Genomic DNA, 19600 nt, shown 5'->3' with positions numbered 1-19600 from the left:
GGTTTAGTACCCTGTATTGATAGGATGAATAGATAAGTATCCTTTATTAGGAAAGCTCCTTGATTTAAATCCAGGAACTTTTTTTTATATATATATTTTTATTTGATTTGATTTAAAAATATGTTGCTCTAATGCTTAAATATAATTTCATTTAAATTAATAAAATAAAAAATAGAGGAGTATTAAAATTTTAAAAAATATTTTAAAAGTTGTTTTAAACTATTTAGATATTTACTTTAAAACTTTTAAATAATATTATTTTTTGTTTTATTTTATAAATATAACTATTCTATATTTTTTATATTATTATATTTTATATTTAAGCTTGAAAATTGGAAATAAAAAAGTTTTTAAGTAATTACTAGTAGAAAATTTGGCGCTACTGCATTTCCTCCCCCCCCCCCTTTCCTTTTTATTTATTTTTTTATTGCTGATTATGATAGAAAATTTTATGCTAATTAAGAACGTATTAAAACATAGATCTGAAAATCAACAGAAAGTGCTCTAATTCGATGTTGAAGTTTAAAAAATTACAATAAAAACCTTTTAAAATTCGCCTTTTTTTCATACTCGGTTATAATTAAAATCCTTTTCAAACATGACTTTAAAAAAGCCTGGTTTCTATCGAAAATTTAATTGTGGAAATATTTTAACGGAACAAATTAAAAAAAATTTAAACTATTGAAACTCTGTTGTAAGAAGTTTTGCTATTAAAATGGGGCATTTAATTTATATCATGATTGTTCTCCGATTATTAAGGTGGTATGGTCAAAAACTTCAAATTTTTTGATTTTGTAAATATAACTTTTCTTGGGATTTTCATTCAGCACGTAAGTGTTATTTACTTTTTAATGCATTCTATATGAAACCGTCTATTTTTCATAAAAATAATAGTACCAGAAAATATTGCTCCTTAGCATCGGCATAGCAACAAAGGTAAACATCATGTCTATAATCTTATTGAACTGCCTGAAGCAAGTATTTTCTATGGCAAGTTTTGAGAATTTACTTAGTGATTACTTAGTGGCTTCTTTTTTTGCCGTGAAAACATTAAAACCAGCACTTATATAAATTGTTATCATCTAATTTCTTGTTATGATTGATAGGTGACTTGCATAATAAAAGCATATGTTATCTATTTCAGTTACTGATGTTTAATATAGCTAGAGTATAATTGTTTGTTACTGTTTTTAAATTATTCATTGTAGATTAAAATAAATTTATTATTTTTAATCAATTAATATGAAAACTGAAGCTTTAAGAAGAAGCAAAATTGGCGCCTCAAGAGTTTTTAAAAAAAGAAAAAGCTACAAAAAAATGAGTTGCACAAAGTGTTCATGAAAAACAAAGTTCTATACGAGTAAAAATGTAAAATTTCTGAAAAGTTTCTGAAAAAAGTTTCTGAAAATTTCTGAAAAAGTAAAATTTCTGAAAAGTTTTTTTATATAAATTTACGTTCAGTAGTTGCGATGCGTGAAATTGGAAAAGGGCATAGTGCATAAAAAAACTATGCGGTTTTTGAAACTTACCACCTCCAATTCAAAAAGCCACATTTAGTGATGTTCAAAATAAAATATTTCTGTCATATAAATATATTGCAACGCAATCAATGATTAATGCTGCTCTTGAGTTTAAAATGAGAGATGATACTGGAGTTTCCGATATTACCTTTTCTTGTGATGGTACATGGCAGAAACGAGGACATAACTTCTTAAATGGTATAGTAACTGTTCCAGGATACAGAAAAACACCTTGATACAGGAAAATGCCTTGACTATCGTGTTTGCACAAAAAAATGTAAAGCTTGTGAACTCTGGGAGGATAAGTTTAACTCTGATGAATAAGAAGAGTTTATGCAAAAACATAAAAATGACTGTCACCTATATCATATCGGATTTGCTGGATCTATGGAAGCAGGTGGGCTTGTTGAATGTTTTAATGCCTCTGTTTAAGAAAAAAAAATAAAGTACATAAATTATCTTGGAGATGGTGACTCTAAAGCATTTTCAGACATTCAAAAACAGAATCCATATGATGGAAAAGAAATAACCAAGCTTGAATGTGTAGGTCATATTCAAAAAAGAGTTGGAGCAAGACTAAGAAAATTAAAAGTAGCTAATAAAAGCTTATTAAGTGATGGACAAAAAAATTCGTCAATGTTGTGGGAAATCTGTTTATGAATTAAAAAAAGCTATAGGAGCTCTATTATTTCATTGCTCTGAGGCATCATCTTCTGATGTAAGACATGGTATGTGTCCTCAAACCATCAATACTTGGTTCAAATACCAAGCAGATAAAATTATTAAAACAAATTTTTATAAAGAAAAACCTGGACTGCCTATTGTTATCAGAGACATAATTAAACCAGTATTCATAGATTTATCAGATGAAAGCTTGTTAAAAAAGTGCCTTCACGGAAAAACTCAAAACAATAATGAAGATGTTTATGTGGGGCAAACTGCTTTAGAGATACGTGCAGCATCAGTTGTTATTAATTTCAATGAAGGATTAGCTGGTATGTTGAATGTTTATTTAGAGCTTGGTATAAATCCTGGAAAAAACTATATTACATTTTGCAATCAAAGAGATAGTCAAAAAAGTAAAAATATTGCAAAAAAATTGACTGATGTGGTAAAGCAACGTCGGTAACAAATAAGGGCAAAACGAAAAGGTTATAGTGATGAAGATGAACAAAGTAAAGGAATAGCTTTTGGCCCTGGATGTTTGTAGTAATTTTACTATTTTTCAGTTGATATAACTATTTGTTTTAAAAATTTAAATTTGGTTATCATAATTTTTACTTTTTTAAAAAAAAATTTTTTAAGTTCGAAATTTTTGTATTTTTCTTAACAAGAATACTAACCTCTTTATGGTACTTATATTAGTTAAAACTCATTATAAACTTAGCTTATTAACATTGTTATTAGCTAAAACGTTGAAGAGTGATCAGAAATCTTTAGAAATAAAATCAGAGCTTATTCTATATTTTAACTTGTTTTTTTCTATGTTAAATTTTTTAAGTTGCTGTTTTCTCAGAACAATATTTTTGAGCACGGTGCGATAAATAACTTGAGAACTACTTGTTATGGTGCTTTAAAATTTTGAGCAGTTGTAATAATATATTTGATAAACTCATTGAAGCAATGTATTTTTTTTTTATGTTATTTTTTGGCAGAGTTATGGGCTCTTAAAGGGGGCTGTTTTGGGGTAAAATTTGACCAGTTAGCTGTATATACTGTAACTCCTACTTTTTTAGGTTTCGCGATCCAAAACTTGGATTCAAATGTAAAATTTTGATTTTTTTTTACTTTATGTTTAATGCGGTTTTTTAATACTGTATGAAAAAATCAATATTGTTTGGTTAAAAAAAAACGATTTTAGAATTTTGACCATACTACCACCTTAATAAAACAGTGGATCAGTAATAAATATCTATTTTTAACCAATTTAAATGACATTTTCGAATCCACCATGAAAATAAGCTTAAACTTAATACATAACTGAAATTTTTTTTTTCATTTTTAGTTATAGCTTATGTTTTTGTTATTTAGCTGTGCTGCTGTTAGTAAGTTTTTTTGATACTAGCGACGTCATCCTAACATTAAAAACTGGCATAAACTGATATCAGTTTTAACAGCGTTAAAAATTGTTACAATCAATAACAGTTGAGGCCGGCGCGAGGGGGAGATGTGTGTGTGTAGGGAGGAGGAGAAACCCCTCCCTCCTTATCAATTAGTCGGCAAATTTGACCTTTTTAGTCAAGCCAGTCAGCAAATTTAGACAGTCAGTTGGCAAATGGCAACCAGGTAAGTTTTAAAAAACGAGGACTTTTTTTTTTAAGTCGCCAAAAATTGTAATGGCTCCCTCCACTTGACACCTACTCGCGCCAGCCCTGCTAACAATAGACTTATTACCATTTTTAATGCTACTAACATCAAAAACACTTTTAAACTTTAAAAAAATACCCTAAACTGATAAATACAATTATTAGTAATAAGTTATTATTATTAATATATTAAGCTATTATTATTAATAACAGAAATGTTAAAAATATTTAATTTCAAACCTGATCTGAATCTAGCGTAAAAGGTTATTAGGAACAGCAAAATTTTCTAAAACAAAAACAATAAAAAAAGAAATTATCTTTTAGTACATTTATTTATCAAAACATTTTTTTTGTACGCGCATACAACTAACTTGCTTGTTTTGTACGCTCGTACAATTAATTTGTTTGTTAAGTGTACACACGTACAACTAATTTGTTTGTTGTGTGAACGCGCGTACAACTAATTTATTTATAATTTGAAAGCGCGTACAACTAATTTGTTCATTATCTGTACGCACGTTTAACTAATTTGTTTATTATTTGTACGCGTGTACAATTAAGATGTTTGTTAAAGTTACGCGCGTACAGCTAATTTGTTTGTTATTTTTATGCACATACAATTAATTTTGTTTGTTATTTGTACGCACATATAATTAACAGAAAATTATTTGCATCCAGAGGAAAACAGCTTCAAAAAAAAGTTAAACCAAGTTAATGTTTTATGTAATAGTTTATAAAAAAAAATTATATTAACGGGCTTACTATAAAACAATATATATGTATATGTATATAAACGCACAAGAGTATTTGTATTATTATTATTATTATACCATGATTTTACATTATCTATTTTATATACAGTTAGAGAAATAAGTATCCGAACAAAAGATTTTTTTATGGAAAATAAACTTTGTCAGGTTATTTCCGAAAAAAAAAACTTTATAAAAATAAAAGAAATGATTATTCTGAAAGAAAATTTTATTACCAATTCAATATACAAAAAAAAAATATCAATAATAATATTTAATTGATAAAAAATTAAGGTGGTAGACTGCTAAAAAACATTGAAAAAAGTAGTTTTTCAAAAGTTGATTAGTTAAAAACTTTAACTATTGCTGTTTTTAAAAACATACATATTATTTTACAAAAAAACATAAAAAGGCCTAAAAAAACAGTTTAAACTTAGTAGGGTGATTTTGCTTCCCCTAGCAACGCTCATAGCAACGTCAAAATAAGGCAATTTTAACTAAATTTTACAAAATCTAAGCACTCAAACCAATAGCTACTTCTTTGTTTTTTGTTTTTCTATGTTTAAATGACATGGTGTGAAAGAACAACGTTGTTGAATTGGTTTATTACTATATATTAACTCGATAAAAGTGCATACTATCAACATGGGTTCTGCAGAAAGAAGAAATAAGTCTAAAAGCAAAAAACGTAAATGTTATAGACTACTTGCGAATAAAATTCACTTGACTTCTGAATATACTACTTCAAGTTCAAATAATACCTCAAATAATACATCTCTAACAAATACTTCTTCAAGCAAATCAGCATCTGCTGAAAAGTTAAATTTACCTACTTCTGATACTCCAAGTATTAGTCAAGATAGTAATCCTGAATGTTACATTATATTTAATTCTGATGTCTTGAGTTCAATTTTAAATCTTGTTGGTTCTTGTCCAAAATGCCAATCTTTAATAAAATTGAATAATGATTTATCAAGAAAGAAAGGATTTTCACATCAACTTGTTTTGTCTTGCACTGCAAAAAAATGTCAATGGCAAAATGAGTTTTTTACCTTAAAAAATTGAAAAAAACAGTGATAATGAAACACAAGGCATGAAATCGTTTGACATTAATATCAGAATGTGTGTAGCTTTCAGAGAAATTGGAAAAGGTTATGCTGCAATGGAAAGTTTTTGTAACATAATAAACAGTCCACCACCAATGCAAAAAAAACATACAATAACATTGTCTATAAATTGCATTCGTCTTATATCAAAGTTGCCCAAGATTCAATGAAGCGAGCAGCTGCACAAGCACAACGTACAAGTGAGTCTACTATTGGTGACCCTGATATAAAAAATGTTACTGTAAGTGTTGATGGAACGTGGCAGCGACGCGGTTTTTCCTCGCTGAACGGTGTTGTTACAGCTATTAGTAATGGGAAGTGTGTTGACACTCAAACTCTCATAAAGGATTGTAAAAGTTGCCAATATTGGCAGAGAAACAAAGATATACTGGGATACAATGACTGGGTAGAATCACATATTTGCCCAATTAATCACAAAGGTAGTGCAGGTGCAATGGAAGCTATTGGGGCATTGCAAATATTTAAACGATCAACTGTTTTTAACAAACTGCGTTATACAAAATACTGTGGTGATGGTGACAGTAAGTCTTACCAAAATATAGAAAGTAATAATGTTTACCCAGGGTATAAAATTGAAAAAAGTGAATGTGTCAGTCATGTTCAAAAAAGAGTTGGGTCTCGTTTACGCTCTCTTAAAGTATTGTACAAGGGAAAAATTTTAAAAGATGGTAAAAGACTTACTGGAAAAGGAAGGATGACAGATAAAGTCATTAATACATTGCAAAACTATTATGGAATGAGTATACGACAAAACAAAGGGAATTTGTATGGCATGAAAAAATCAATAGCAGGACTAATTCATCACTGTTCTGAAAGCAGCAGCGATGAAGAACGCCATAAGTATTGTCCTCGTACTAGCGATTCGTGGTGTAAATATCAAAGGGACAAGATTAATCAAACTTTGACTTATAAAAACAGTATAAATATTCCAGAAGCTGTTTGTGAAATTATAAAACCTATTTTTTCACACAAAGATCTTGGTGCAAACAAGTTATTAAAAAGATGTCTTGATGGAGAAACACAGAATGCAAATGAATCGCTCAATAATGTAATTTGGACAAAATGCCCAAAAAATGTGTACGTGGGTAGGTCAACACTTGAAATTAGTGTTGCATCTGCTGTCATACAGTTTAATGATGGTAAAACTGGTATGATAGATGTTCTTCACAGTTTAGGAATTTTACCAGGACATTTTACTAAAAACGGTTTTCAAAATAGTGATGTGCTACGTGAAAAGCTTATGGACATAAAATCATCTGAAAAGTTTAAAAAACAAAGAAAAAAGCTTAGAGCAACAAGGAAGGGGTTTGATGATAAGCACAATGATGAAGAAGGAACATTATATGAAAAGGGGGGGGGGGGTTTAACCTGTTTTCAAGTGTATTTTCAAAATTCAAAGTTCAAAATATTTGTATTTTCAAAAGATAAAGTTTTATTTGCATTTTTCTCTGTTGTAAAGTTTTTCATATTCTGGATAAGATTGCGGGAGCTGTATTTGTCCAATTGATTTGAAATTTTGTACAGATGTTCATTTTTATGAGCTTTATGTCCTGAGATAAAGAAATTTTGGATAAAAATTAAAATTAAATTTTTTGGGCTGTTTTGGGGTCAGGAATTTGGCCTAAATTTAGACGCATAGAAAAAGCTTATGGTGCATCGAAATTGAAAAAGATTCAAATTTTTTGTTTATCTCAGGACATTTATCTACTTAAAAGGTACACAACTGTAAAATTTTGAGACTTGATATATTTTACTTTTTGAGATATCTTTTCCAAGAACTTTGCACTTTTTAGGCCTAAAAACACTTAAATTTGACCAAAAATTAGAAAGAGGAAAAATCTTATTTATCGTGTTTAAAATGAGAAAATCAATTGGAATAATGTCAGATTTTAAAATTTTTTTTTTAGCAGTCTACCACCTTAAGATACATTAAAACTATGCAATTTTTTAGCATTAAATAAGTATCCGAACAAAATTTTAAAGATTAAGGCTTAAAGATTAACGTTTCTCCGAGTAATTATTTGTATGACTTTTTAATATCGAGTTGGACCGCCTTTAGTTTTTATGACTTCTGCAAGTCGACATGGCATCGATTCAACTAATTTCTTTGTCGTATCTGAGTCGATATCAGCCCAAGCTTCTTGGAGCATGATTTTTAAATCTTCTTTTCGTTTTAGACATCGTGTGCCACATTTTTTATCCAGAATAGCCCAGAGATGTTCAATTGGATTGAGATCTGGACTTTGCGCAGGCCATTCAAGTAACTCAATTTGCTTTTGGATAAAAAAACTCTTTTGCTTTCTTTGACGTATGTTTAGGGTCATTGCCTTGTTGGAAGATAAAATGTTTTCCTAATCGCAGTTTTTTAGTTGAAGCCAGAAGATTTTTATTGAGAATGTTAACATAAACCTCAGAGTCCATAATTCGATCAATAAACTCCGGTTTTCCTGTTCCGTTCCCAGCCATCGATTCCCATACCATAACATTGCCGCCACTAAATTTTACTGTGCCTCGAATACAACTGAGTGTGAATGCTTCCCCTTTTTTTCTCCATACTTTTTGAGCTCCATCGGACTTCACAAGATTAAATTTTGACTCGTCCGTCCACAAAACTTTCCTCCAGAATGATACAGGCATATTTACATATTTTTTAGCAAATGCAAGTTTTCGTTTGCGATGGATTTTTGAAATTAATGATTTTTTGCGTGGAACTCTCGCTTTGAATCCACTTTCTTTCAATCAATTTCGAATAGTACATGAGCTCACTTTTAAGCGGTAATCTTTCTCAAGGAGGCTTGACACTTTTGGTGCTGATAAAAAGCGGTTTTTTTGCACCATCTTGACAATTTGTCGATCTATTCTTGATGTTGTTTTACGCTTTGCTCCAAATCTGGGCTGATTTTGCACATATCCAAACATATTATACTTTTTAATCAGATCGCTGATGGTTCCTAATGCCATTCCAGTCGCTTTATTTATCGACCTAAACGTTTTACCTTGCTTGAACAAGTCAATAGCCAAATTGCGCTGAGCTTGGGACCATTCCTTGATTTTAACTCCCATACTTGATGATATCAATGGTAAATCAAATGAATTTAAAAAAATATCAGTCAATTATTAAAAATTACTCGTTGTAAAACAACAATATTTCTAAAACCATTGGTTTAAAAACTTTTTTTAATAATCAATTTCAAAACTTCGTTTACAAAACAACATGTTCGGATAATTATTTTTCATTGAAGATTTAACACTCCTTCGGGAATCGTTAAATTTTAGCAACGCAAGTTAATTACCGTTGATTAATTTTTTGCAACATAAAATCGTAATTAAATTTACTTTTAGAATAATTATAAAAGTATTTATCAAAAACATATATTTTTCTGAACTAACCTGACAAAGTTTATTTTTCACAATAAAATGTTTTGTTCGGCTACTTATTTCTCTCACTGTATATATATATATATATATATATATATATATATATATATATATATATATATATATATATATATATATATACATATATATAAAATCTATTTTGTATAGAAATATATATACAATATATATATATAATATATATATATATATATATATATATATATATATATATATATATATATATATATATATATATATATTAGGGTGATGACTTTTTAACTTTTATTCTTAAAAATCATTTCCTGTAACAGGAATGGGTGAACTTTTGCCTGTTATTGACTAAAATGACCTATATTCCAATAAAATATCGAAAAAGGTCACACACAAACCAAATTGAATTGTAATATAAGACCATTATAGCGTTATATATATTTGTTTAAATAATATTTATATATAATATAAGTCATTAAACCAACTTGTAAAATAATTTATATACTATATATTATTATAGAGACAGGCTCGTACCCTGGGGAAGTCATTGGGTGCAATCGACCCTCCTTTCTGTACCAAGTGGTCTTTGTTTCACACAAATTTGGTTATAAAAAACTAGCAAAATATTTAATTTTTACTCTAAATTTCTTCGTTTTACAAAAGCAAATCTCCCTTAAAAACCTTGCGGCATTGCCCGGAGAGAATTGTTTGGAACTTTCCAAAATATTATGCTTTCGAGAAGCTCCTGCAGAGTTTTAAAATTTTCTTTAGCTATTTTGCAGTGTGGTATAAACTGATATATAAGTGAGGTATTCAAAGCAAATAGTTAGGTTTAAATCAGCTTAATTTTGTGCCAACACTATTATTGCCTAATTAAAAGAGATCTTGTATTATTTGGTGAGCTACATTGATACTTGTGCTTTATATACAAACATATAACTGTGCATATGATATTTAATTAGTTTCTTACTTTTTTTATTTTTTTGTTGAGCTTTAAGCCCTATGTTGAGCTTAAAGCTCAACAAAAATCTGGCAAACCTGCTGGTGCCAAGACCATCCACCCAAACAAGCGAAAGATGGTAATCAAAGCGACATTATTCACAGTTTCCAGCTCAGCGACTCCTGATAAGTTTAAAAGAAGTATGGACTCCAACTCATACGAATACACTTCTTAAGATGATGAAATTGAAACATCAACAAGCAAAAGGAAGCATAAAACAACACGCATTGCAAGACACCTTGCTGCAATCTTGAAGCTATTTTCCCACGGAGCAGCAAAGGTGTGCCACCAGTTTTCTGGCGAGGACGTTGAAATCCAAGCCCTGCACTTAAATTGAAAGATAGGAAAGCTCAAACAATTGCAGAAGAAACATACTATGCGTTAGAGGAATTCAACCTGTAGGCTGAATTCCTCTAACGCATTATGAAGTCCTTTTAACGATACAACAACTGTAAATAATGGCAAGAAGACAGGCGTTGTTGTTTGGCAGCACCACATGTTTGAGGAGAAAGGTTAATGCAAATCCAAGTTCATGACATTCCAACACCATGTGCTGGATTGCATTCTTTGCACTGTCAAGTATGATGAGCTCAATGGATTGACTAAATCACCTAACATTGAATACTTCTTTGTGAAGGATTTGATGTGCAATTATGATAAATTGAAATCAGCCTTCAGCAACGGTAAAAATGAGAATAACAGGCGGCTGGAGAAACAATATAAAGTTTTTTTACCATCTCACTTGTGTCATCCGTTGCCACGCTGAGATGAATGAGATTCGCAAATGAGTAACCCCAAACATCAGCAATGCACACTGGAACTCTCGAACGATTCTAGCCCTTTTTGCGTTTATTCTGATGCCTGAAACCTGTAACAGGCTGCGTAAAAATCCTACTTGTGGGTCTACCACTGATTTCGCAGTCAATTGCTCCGCGCTGAAGATTTTGATGAACTATCTACAGTGCTGAATGACTTTTCAAAAGGTCTTAGATGTACCTGTACTTGCCATTTTCCAAACCCTTTACCGATGTCTGTTCTGAATCTCTCAAAGATGACTATTTTTACAAGAGCATAGCAGGGAACTTTGCAAAATAATTGCCAAAAATGAAAACGTCATATTTTGCGAAACTTCTGACTAAGTTAACAACATTTATACTAAAGGAGGGGTTAACTTTCTTGTTAAATCCTCTTTCTCGGTTATCTGTGGTAAGATCGTTGGATCTTCTTTTTAATTTTTAACAAGTACTTCTCCTGAACTAAACGTTTAAAATGAAAACGCAAAAAAAAAAAAAAAAAAAAAAAAAAACTAAAACAAATATAGGAGAAACCGAGGAAGATGGCAAACGTTTTGAAAGGCCTGAGTTATTACAAAACTACCGGTCGCAAAGCAATAATACTTTGTTAACATATTTTTTTTATCATAAGGATTCATTGCCTCCATGAATTCTCAGTTTGCAAGTAGCAAAATTTGAAATTAAAATTAAAATAAAAGGTTCATGATTGTCATCTGGTCACCTGATCGAGGCAAGATGACTTAATATGCGAGAGGACTTGCTATACTTATTAAATTTTAAAAATGATCAATTACTCTAACTAAAGTAACACAAATAAAAACACGCGTCGCAAAAAAGTATATCTAAAAAAGTTACACCCGAAGAATACCATCCATAATGTGTAATCGAAACCGAGGTAATATTAATGAAGCAGTTAAAGCTAAATCTTTTTCTGTATAAGAGCTCTTTAATTTACAACCAAGTACCAGTACGAGTGTGTCGATTTCATTTCCATTTAAGGTTTAGTTTTTTTTCGACTAAACAAATTTTATAAAAATACAGTACAAAGTATTTTTATAAAATATTTTTGTTTTAACTCCTCACTTTGTATTGTGCTCTCTATTGGTACTCAAGGATTTTGTGGAACAAGTAAAATAGTTTTGAAAAAAACCATGGAAACTTTTTGAAAATTGTTGAACACATTTCAAAATTTGACATTGTTTCTTCTAAACATATTCGTTGGGTAACTGCCTAAGAAACTCATGTACTTTCTTTAGGCAAAAAAGTTCAAAACAAGTTAATTGGTCGTCAGAAGTTCTGTAAAGTTTTCTTACTGAACTTTTGAAGTAATTTGTAAAGAACAAATGATGCTTGTAGTTCAGTTTGTGTATGCAGCTTCAGAAGAAGAAGTAAAGGGGAGGGAACATTTTCTTGAATTTGTTCAGATCTTAGATATATCTAGGCAAAGGTTGGTAGCTTGCTTGTTAGACGAGCTTTGAAAAAAAGGAAGATCCTTACAAATTATGCGTGGCCAAGGTTATGATAATGGGTCACATTATCATAACCTTGGTAATGTGATCCATTCACATTATCAAGGTTATGATAATGTGAATGGATCACGTTATTAAGGTCAATAACATTGACATCATTCCTAATGTGTGAGTAGCATGGAAAATTTTAGTTTTGCTCCTGGTATCACTGGCCAGCGGAGAAAGAAGTTTTTTTAAATTCAAAATTATCAAAAATTACCTTTAAATGAGCTATTGTTGTTAAGCTATTGATATTTCTCAAGGTATGTGGGTAACCACAATAGAAACTTAACGCCAGATTCTAAGTATATTTGAAACCTATTTCTTTTTGAAAGACTTTGCCAAACTTAAAGCGAGGAAATTTGTTACTTGATGATACATTTTGTTTTTGTCAATAAATAAATTAAGTATTTGTTATTTTCTTTGTTCAAAAATATATTTTGTGACGCTCACAATTCTGTACTCATTTTTTATGTAAAAAACGGTAAATATTTATAAGAATATTATGTTTTGATTGTATTTTAGGGGTTTTAATAAATATGCGCAATTTACCAAAACACATTATATAATAAGTTAACAAAAAGCATACGATTATATTTTGATTTGTTCATAATAATAAATGTCGTGAAAAATATTTGGTTTATTAATATAATCTGCTTTACTTTTAATAATAATTTTTAACAATCATTTCAAAAATACTTATCCTATTATTTAAAAACTTAAAAAAATAATAAACCCTCAACATACTTTTTTTATAATTTGCAAAGGGTACACTTTTTTATGAAAGGAGGCGCCAAACCTTGATTTTGCGTTTACCAAAAAAAAGTCCTTAAATCGGTCCTGTATATTATCATATACCATGATATATAATACATATGTATAATAATGTATTTAACTGCAACAATTTTAATATACTTGGTATAGATAAATATTTACTGCGTTTAAAAATTTAATTGGTTATCAAACAAATTTTCGTAGTTCTATAATACTTTTTAATTCTTTAAATTATTTTATTGATTATTATTTTATTGATTAATTTAATTTTATTGTGAATTATTTTTCTTTCTGTATTAAAATGTATTATTTGTTTATTCAAATACGATTCTAAAATGTCAATACTAAAAAATACGATTCTAAAATGCCAATACCGAAAGAAATTATAAAGCGTCAACAAGAGATAAAAATGACACAAAAGTTATAGTGCGGTTCTAAATAGTCTCTTAAGAAACAATAACATTAACTGTCAGGCTTCTTAATTGCTTGAATACATAATTTTGTTGTAACCTATAAAAAGTTAAAGTGCAGTGGAAGAATTTAAACTAAAGCTAAGAGATATTGACATTTTCAAAACCCTGGTATGTTGAATGTTAATAAGCATTATTATAAAACCCTCAGAATGAGAAAAAATAAGGTCGGCAATAAGTTGCCGACCCTAATCTGTGTGAGGTCGGCATCGGGTTGGCAGAAAAAATGTAAAACAAATGTTTGACCATAAAACATAGAAACGAGGTGGGCAATTTTTTACTGGCCTCAAACACTTCGAAGCAGTACGATCGGCATTGCCAAATGCCAACCTCAATTCCGAGGGTTGATTATGTAATATACTATACTACACCATGTATTATAAATTAGATACTTATTAACATTTTACATAACCGTGTCTTATAAATATCAAGACCCCTCATCTTCACTTCCCAGAACACAGAATAAACTATATGATTTATACAGTTCATCAAGTGTTCTGTCTACTAAATAATTTAGAAACCATTCTAACTTTTTAAATTTTGTTCTTCAAATATTAAAATTATTGGTTTCAACAGGTTGAATACTAACTTGATTAAGGAGGTTGTACTCTTGTGGAGGTTACTGGCCGTAATGGAGTTGTAATGACAATAAATACAAATACATATGAACCCAAATAAATATAACTCAAAAGAAAATTAAAGTGAAAATTAACTTTGTTAAAGTTATTTATAATTACTTTTTTATGAGTTATTATTCAAATCTATTTTGAATAACTATAATAAAAAATATTATCTGAACTTAATATACTATCTTAAATCTGAAAATACACTATCTAAACAGTCCATTCAGATCGTCAAGCAAGTTATTTATTATTAAACAATAATATTGTCTTTAATAATAATAATAATAATATGTCAAACTATCTTCCGATTTCCCTCCTACCAGTGCTCTCTAAAGTTTATGAAAAAGTAATCTACAATCGAATTTATAATTACTTGAGTTAAACAAACTTTTATATGATAATCAGTTTGGTTTTCAAAAAAGTTGTTCAACAGAGCATGCTATCATTGAACTTAGTAAATAAAATATTTCAATTTTTTGATAAAGGAGATCATGTACTGGGAGTATTTATAGACCTTTCAAAGGCATTTGATACAGTTGACCACAACATCTTACTATCAAAATTAAAATATTATGGTATCAAAGAACTAATGAGTAGCAGAAAGCAGTTTGTAATAAACAAAGAGTCAAGTGTTCTTGATATTGAATGTGGGGTCCCTCAAGGCTCAATCTTAGGACCTTTATTGTTTTTAATTTACATCAATGATATGCATAAAGCATCATATACAGTATTTTCAATAATTCATGCTGATGACGCAACTTTGTTTTATAAGCATAGTAATTTAAAATCGATGTTCGAAACAATGAATACGGAACTGGAAAACTTTAATGTATGGTTTAGAGCAAATAAATAATCTTTAAACTGTGAAAAAACTAACTACATTTTATTTCATAGTTTCGTTTTCACTCGTTTTTAAGTTTTTTTGTTGAGTAAAAATATATAAAGCCATCGTACCCCGTTTTCCCCTAAACATATATAAATAAAAATAAATTAAACTTTGATGAAATTTACGTATTTGCAAAGTTGATATAAAGCAAAGGAGATATGAATGAAATACTATAAAAAGTATGTTACATAAAATTTATTATAAATTAACACGTTTCAAAAAGAGCATTGTTTGTTGTTGCTATGCAGTTGCAAAGAACTTCCTTTGAGATTATATAAGTAAATTGAGAAATTATAAGTGATTATTTTATGCCACTAAATTACATATAAACATATAAAGCTCTACATTTTTTGAAATTTTCAATGAATCTATTTTTCAAATTTGAAGAAAGACAAAAATCTGAAAATTTGAACATTTTTTTGACTGGTATTGCCTTCAGCAAGAATAAATGTGTGTCATATTGTTGAGCCTTTGAAAAAATGTGAACCTTCTTTCAAAAAATTTGATTTTAATAATTTCAGACTGTTTTTTTTTTTTGTTTTTTTTTTAATACATGTTTTATTTTATTACTACAAAGTAATTACAAGTAACCAATCACTAATTGGCAGTAAAGATACACAAATTTAAATCATAAATATAAAGTTCGAAATATACGAGGTAAATAAAAATTTAGTTGCTTACAACTCCGAGACATGAATAAAAAAAAATACCAATTACAACAATATAATAACGTATAAGTAAAAATAATCCGAGAAATATATCTCTATATTACTCCAATTAAAATAAAAAATACAATAAATAAAAATTAAATCTGCTGATTTTTTGGCGGAGAGTTTAGATGTTTCACTATAAGTATATTTACCACATTTTAAAATAATGTTAGTGTATAAATATGATAAAAACAAAATTTGTGTAAGATTGCTAAAAAGAACTACCTATTTGTAGTCATAGGAAGCTCGCAGAAGACTTAAGTCAGCCTTGTCATCGAGGACCTATTTCTTAGACGTGTAGTACACATAAAAAATCAGTTGCATACGCGGTATATATGTACGTGCTACATATATACCTTGTTATTAATATTATTTTTATTATCAATATATATTAAAAGTTAAGTTACATTTATTTATTTATTTATTCAAATTTTAAAAAATTCCTTACAGTTGTTTAATTTGATTATTGTAGTTTTTAGCTTTTTTTTCAGAGAGTGTTCGTTGTTTAAGTTTAATAGCGATTCGTTTCTGGAAACTAATTTGTTAAATAAATAGGGACCACGATATGTAATTGAGAATTTTGAGAAACTTGTTGTTTCAAAAGGTATCTTAAAGTTGCCTGTTGCTCTTGTATTGTATTTATTTATATTGTTTTAAAAAAAGTGTGCTGTAAAATTTTCTGGAACCAGACTTAGTTTATATTTAAACATGAAAAATATATTTTGAAAAATATTTATTTGGAATATATTTAGTGCGTTCATTTGTTCCAGTAATGGTTGAGCATGAGTAAATTTGCTTTTGCTGTATACTAGTCTTGAAGCGTGTTTTTGACGTAAGTAAAGTGGTTGTAATTTAGATTTGTGGGTACTGCCCCATGCTATATTGGCGTACATGAGATAGCTACGTATGAATGAAAAGTAGATAAGTTTGAGGCTTTTTTGTGACAAAAATGGTCTTGCCTTGTAAAGTAAACCTATGTTTTTTGATATTTTTGTGTTTATGTAGTTTATGTGGGGTTTCTAGGAGATGTTTTCATCAATTAGAACTCCTAAAAACTTTGTATTCAGAGCTCTTTTGATGGTTATATTTTCTATATTAATTGTTGGTAGGTTCAGGGGTATTTTTTTAATTTGTTGATTAGAGTGAAATAGTATATATTTAGTTTTTTCTATATTGAGTGACAGTTTATTTGATTTAAACCATATGTTAATTTTTTTTAGTTCAGCATTTGTTTTTTCATAGAGGTCTTCGATTGTCCTTGACGAGTAAAATAAGTTTGTATCGTCGGCAAACATTATAGTTTTAAAGATATTAGAGGCGTTTGGAAGATCGTTTATATAAATAAGAAACAAAAGAGGAGCAAGAGTGGAACCTTGGGGTACACCACATTTTGTTTTTAGTAAATTTGAGTTACTTTTTCTATCTATAATAACACACTGTTGTCTGTTATTAAGGTAGTTTTTAAACCAATTTAAAGCTTGATTTTTTATACCATAGTTTTTCATTTTTGTTAGTAAAATCTCATCGTTGACGGTGTCAAATGCCTTTGACAAATCAATAAAGATCCCTAATATGATTTTTTTTTTTTTTAAATGATCTACTTATCCTATTTGAGAGGTCAAGGATTGCATGCTCAGTTGAGTGTAGCTTTTGAAAACCATATTTACCTTTATTGATAATTTTGTTAGTTTTTAAATATTTAATTTATTATAGATTATTCGTTCTAGAAGTTTTGACAATACCGAAAGGATAGAGATTGGTCTATAATTGTTTAAAGAATATTTAAATTTAACTTTTAATCAGTTGTAAATGATTTTCATTTCAACCAGTTAATCCGAGTTGTTTATTATTTTTCCGCATTTCTAACAACTTATGTTAACTTTTTTTTTTTTTTCGTGGTGTATTAGGTACTCCAAGATGTCTTTACCGTATTATAATAAAGCACCGTGGAAAAGCTTTTATATAGGATGTTCTCGCTTTCTTCATTAGAGATTTGCTTATTTGGTCAGACCGTGCATCGAAATTAGGGTTTATGCAGGGTCAAACTGACGAGAGAGGTTGAGGGTATTCCCCCCCCGGGCCCCTGCTATATCTAAAGGTCCCGGGCCTCTCTATAAATCAAGATACACAAATAAAACACACAAAAATACTAGTTAATAATAACTAATTATTGTAAATATGCATCAATTTTCATTTTTCTATACTCTTTTAAGAAAAAAACTATGTGATTAAGGGTTGAACGTACTTTTGCTGAACTTTTTGCTACCTATAAGAGCCCCACTTATGTCTCTCCTCCCCTGGCCCCTTAGTGCTAGTCCGATCCTGGGCATTTGTGTGTGTGTATAATAACTAATTATAAAAGAATCATAACTTTATACTACAAAAATTTTGCTAATTTTGGAATTTGCTGAGTTCTCTGATTTTCTAGAAATTTTTTTGTAATAACTTTTATAGAATTTAATATAAATAGTACATTATAAAATAATACAAACAAGTAAAATTTTTAAATTTATAGATTTTTGTAAACGGTTCGCTAAATTAAATTAACCCCAAGTTTTCATTACCGATAAAAAATTATTTGAATTAATCTGAAATAGAAATCTGTCATCTAAATTGCAATTTAAAAAAAAAACTTCAAATTAATTATAAAATTATTAAAAGAAATACCATTTTTTCAAACTTCTTTATTTGCCTTCTTCTTCTTTTTTCATTTTTTTTTTTTTTGTTTTGTTTTGTTTTGAAAATGGCTATTTATTACTTTAAAAAAAAAGTTAATTAAATCTATTAAATTTTTACTGTCATTAGAAATATACTCAAATTCATTCAAGTTATATTTTAATAGAATTCTGTCATTTGAATTGAATTTGTGGTTTGTCAAAGGTTAGAAATAAATAAAATTCAACTTAATTAATAATTTTCATCTTTATTTTTATTTGGTTTTTATTTGATCTTTTCCATGGAAAAGCCTGAACAGTTGAGATGGAAAAAGTTAATATAATATAATTAAATCTTTACAAAAAAAAAATCTTTCAAAATCTTTTTAATTAGAAACGTACTCAAGTTAATTAATATACCTTTAAAAAGAAGTTTGTCATTTAGGTTGTGTTTGTGGTTTGTTAACCTAAAAAGTTTTTATTTAAACTTTAAATTATGAAATCTTAATTTGATGTGTTTAATGGATAAACTTCACGAGTTGAAATGGGATATGCTAACAATTTGAATAACTTTATGAATAAAGCATTTGAATAAAGCATTATACGAAGCAAATTATCATTAATTAACACATCGGTAACTTTTGATTTCATGACTCTTATTGATTACATATTAATAAAGTTAATCTTTTATTGCAATGTTTATTTTGAAGGCGGAGTAATAAAAGCGAGTATATTTGATAACTTTCCTTTTTATTTGCCACCATCCATTAATAATTGTAAAAAAAAAGATTAATAAATAATATTGAAAAATTTTGAGAAATAATAAAAAACATTCTTTTGCTATTTAAACTTGAAATGAAAACATTAAGTATCCATATTAATTAAAAAATTTTAAAATATTTGAAAACTGATATTTTAAAGCCTATATCTGCAACTGTACTCGTAGACAGAAGCTATTAAATATCACTTGCTATTGAAGAGTCGGCATATATTATTTCACCAACCTCGCATCAGCAGTAAAGAATGTTGGTGTTGCTGATATGATTGAATATGCAGAGGGAGACAAGGTCTAGTTCGTCCAGTGGTAGACACAGTGTGTTTAACTTTCGG

At 28.8% G+C, this 19600-nt stretch overlaps 1 protein-coding gene across 8 annotated transcripts in view; it reads right to left on the bottom strand.

The window, feature by feature from the left end:
• Window positions 1-18618, bottom strand: part of LOC105844737 (uncharacterized) — a 132431-nt gene extending 113813 nt beyond the window's left edge. For 7 of the 8 annotated variants that reach the window (XR_010640310.1, XR_010640311.1, XR_010640309.1 and 4 more), the window contains exons 1-2: window positions 18504-18618; window positions 4067-4112 (exon numbers count right to left, since the gene is read on the bottom strand). Coding sequence is in view for 2 of the 8 variants with exons in the window: in XM_065804199.1 (XP_065660271.1) it covers window positions 4067-4112; window positions 18504-18506 (49 nt within the window). In the remaining 6 variants the exon portion in view is untranslated. Of the gene's footprint in view, window positions 1-4066; window positions 4113-18503 lie in introns of those variants that run through there. The other variant, XM_065804200.1, reaches the window with a different exon arrangement.
• Window positions 18619-19600: the final 982 nt, after the last annotated feature.

Source organism: Hydra vulgaris, chromosome 08, assembly GCF_038396675.1.
Source record: "Hydra vulgaris chromosome 08, alternate assembly HydraT2T_AEP".
Lineage (NCBI taxonomy): Eukaryota > Metazoa > Cnidaria > Hydrozoa > Anthoathecata > Hydridae > Hydra > Hydra vulgaris.
The sequence above is the reverse complement of the archived record's forward strand: the minus strand, read 5'-3'. Positions and strand labels throughout refer to the sequence as shown.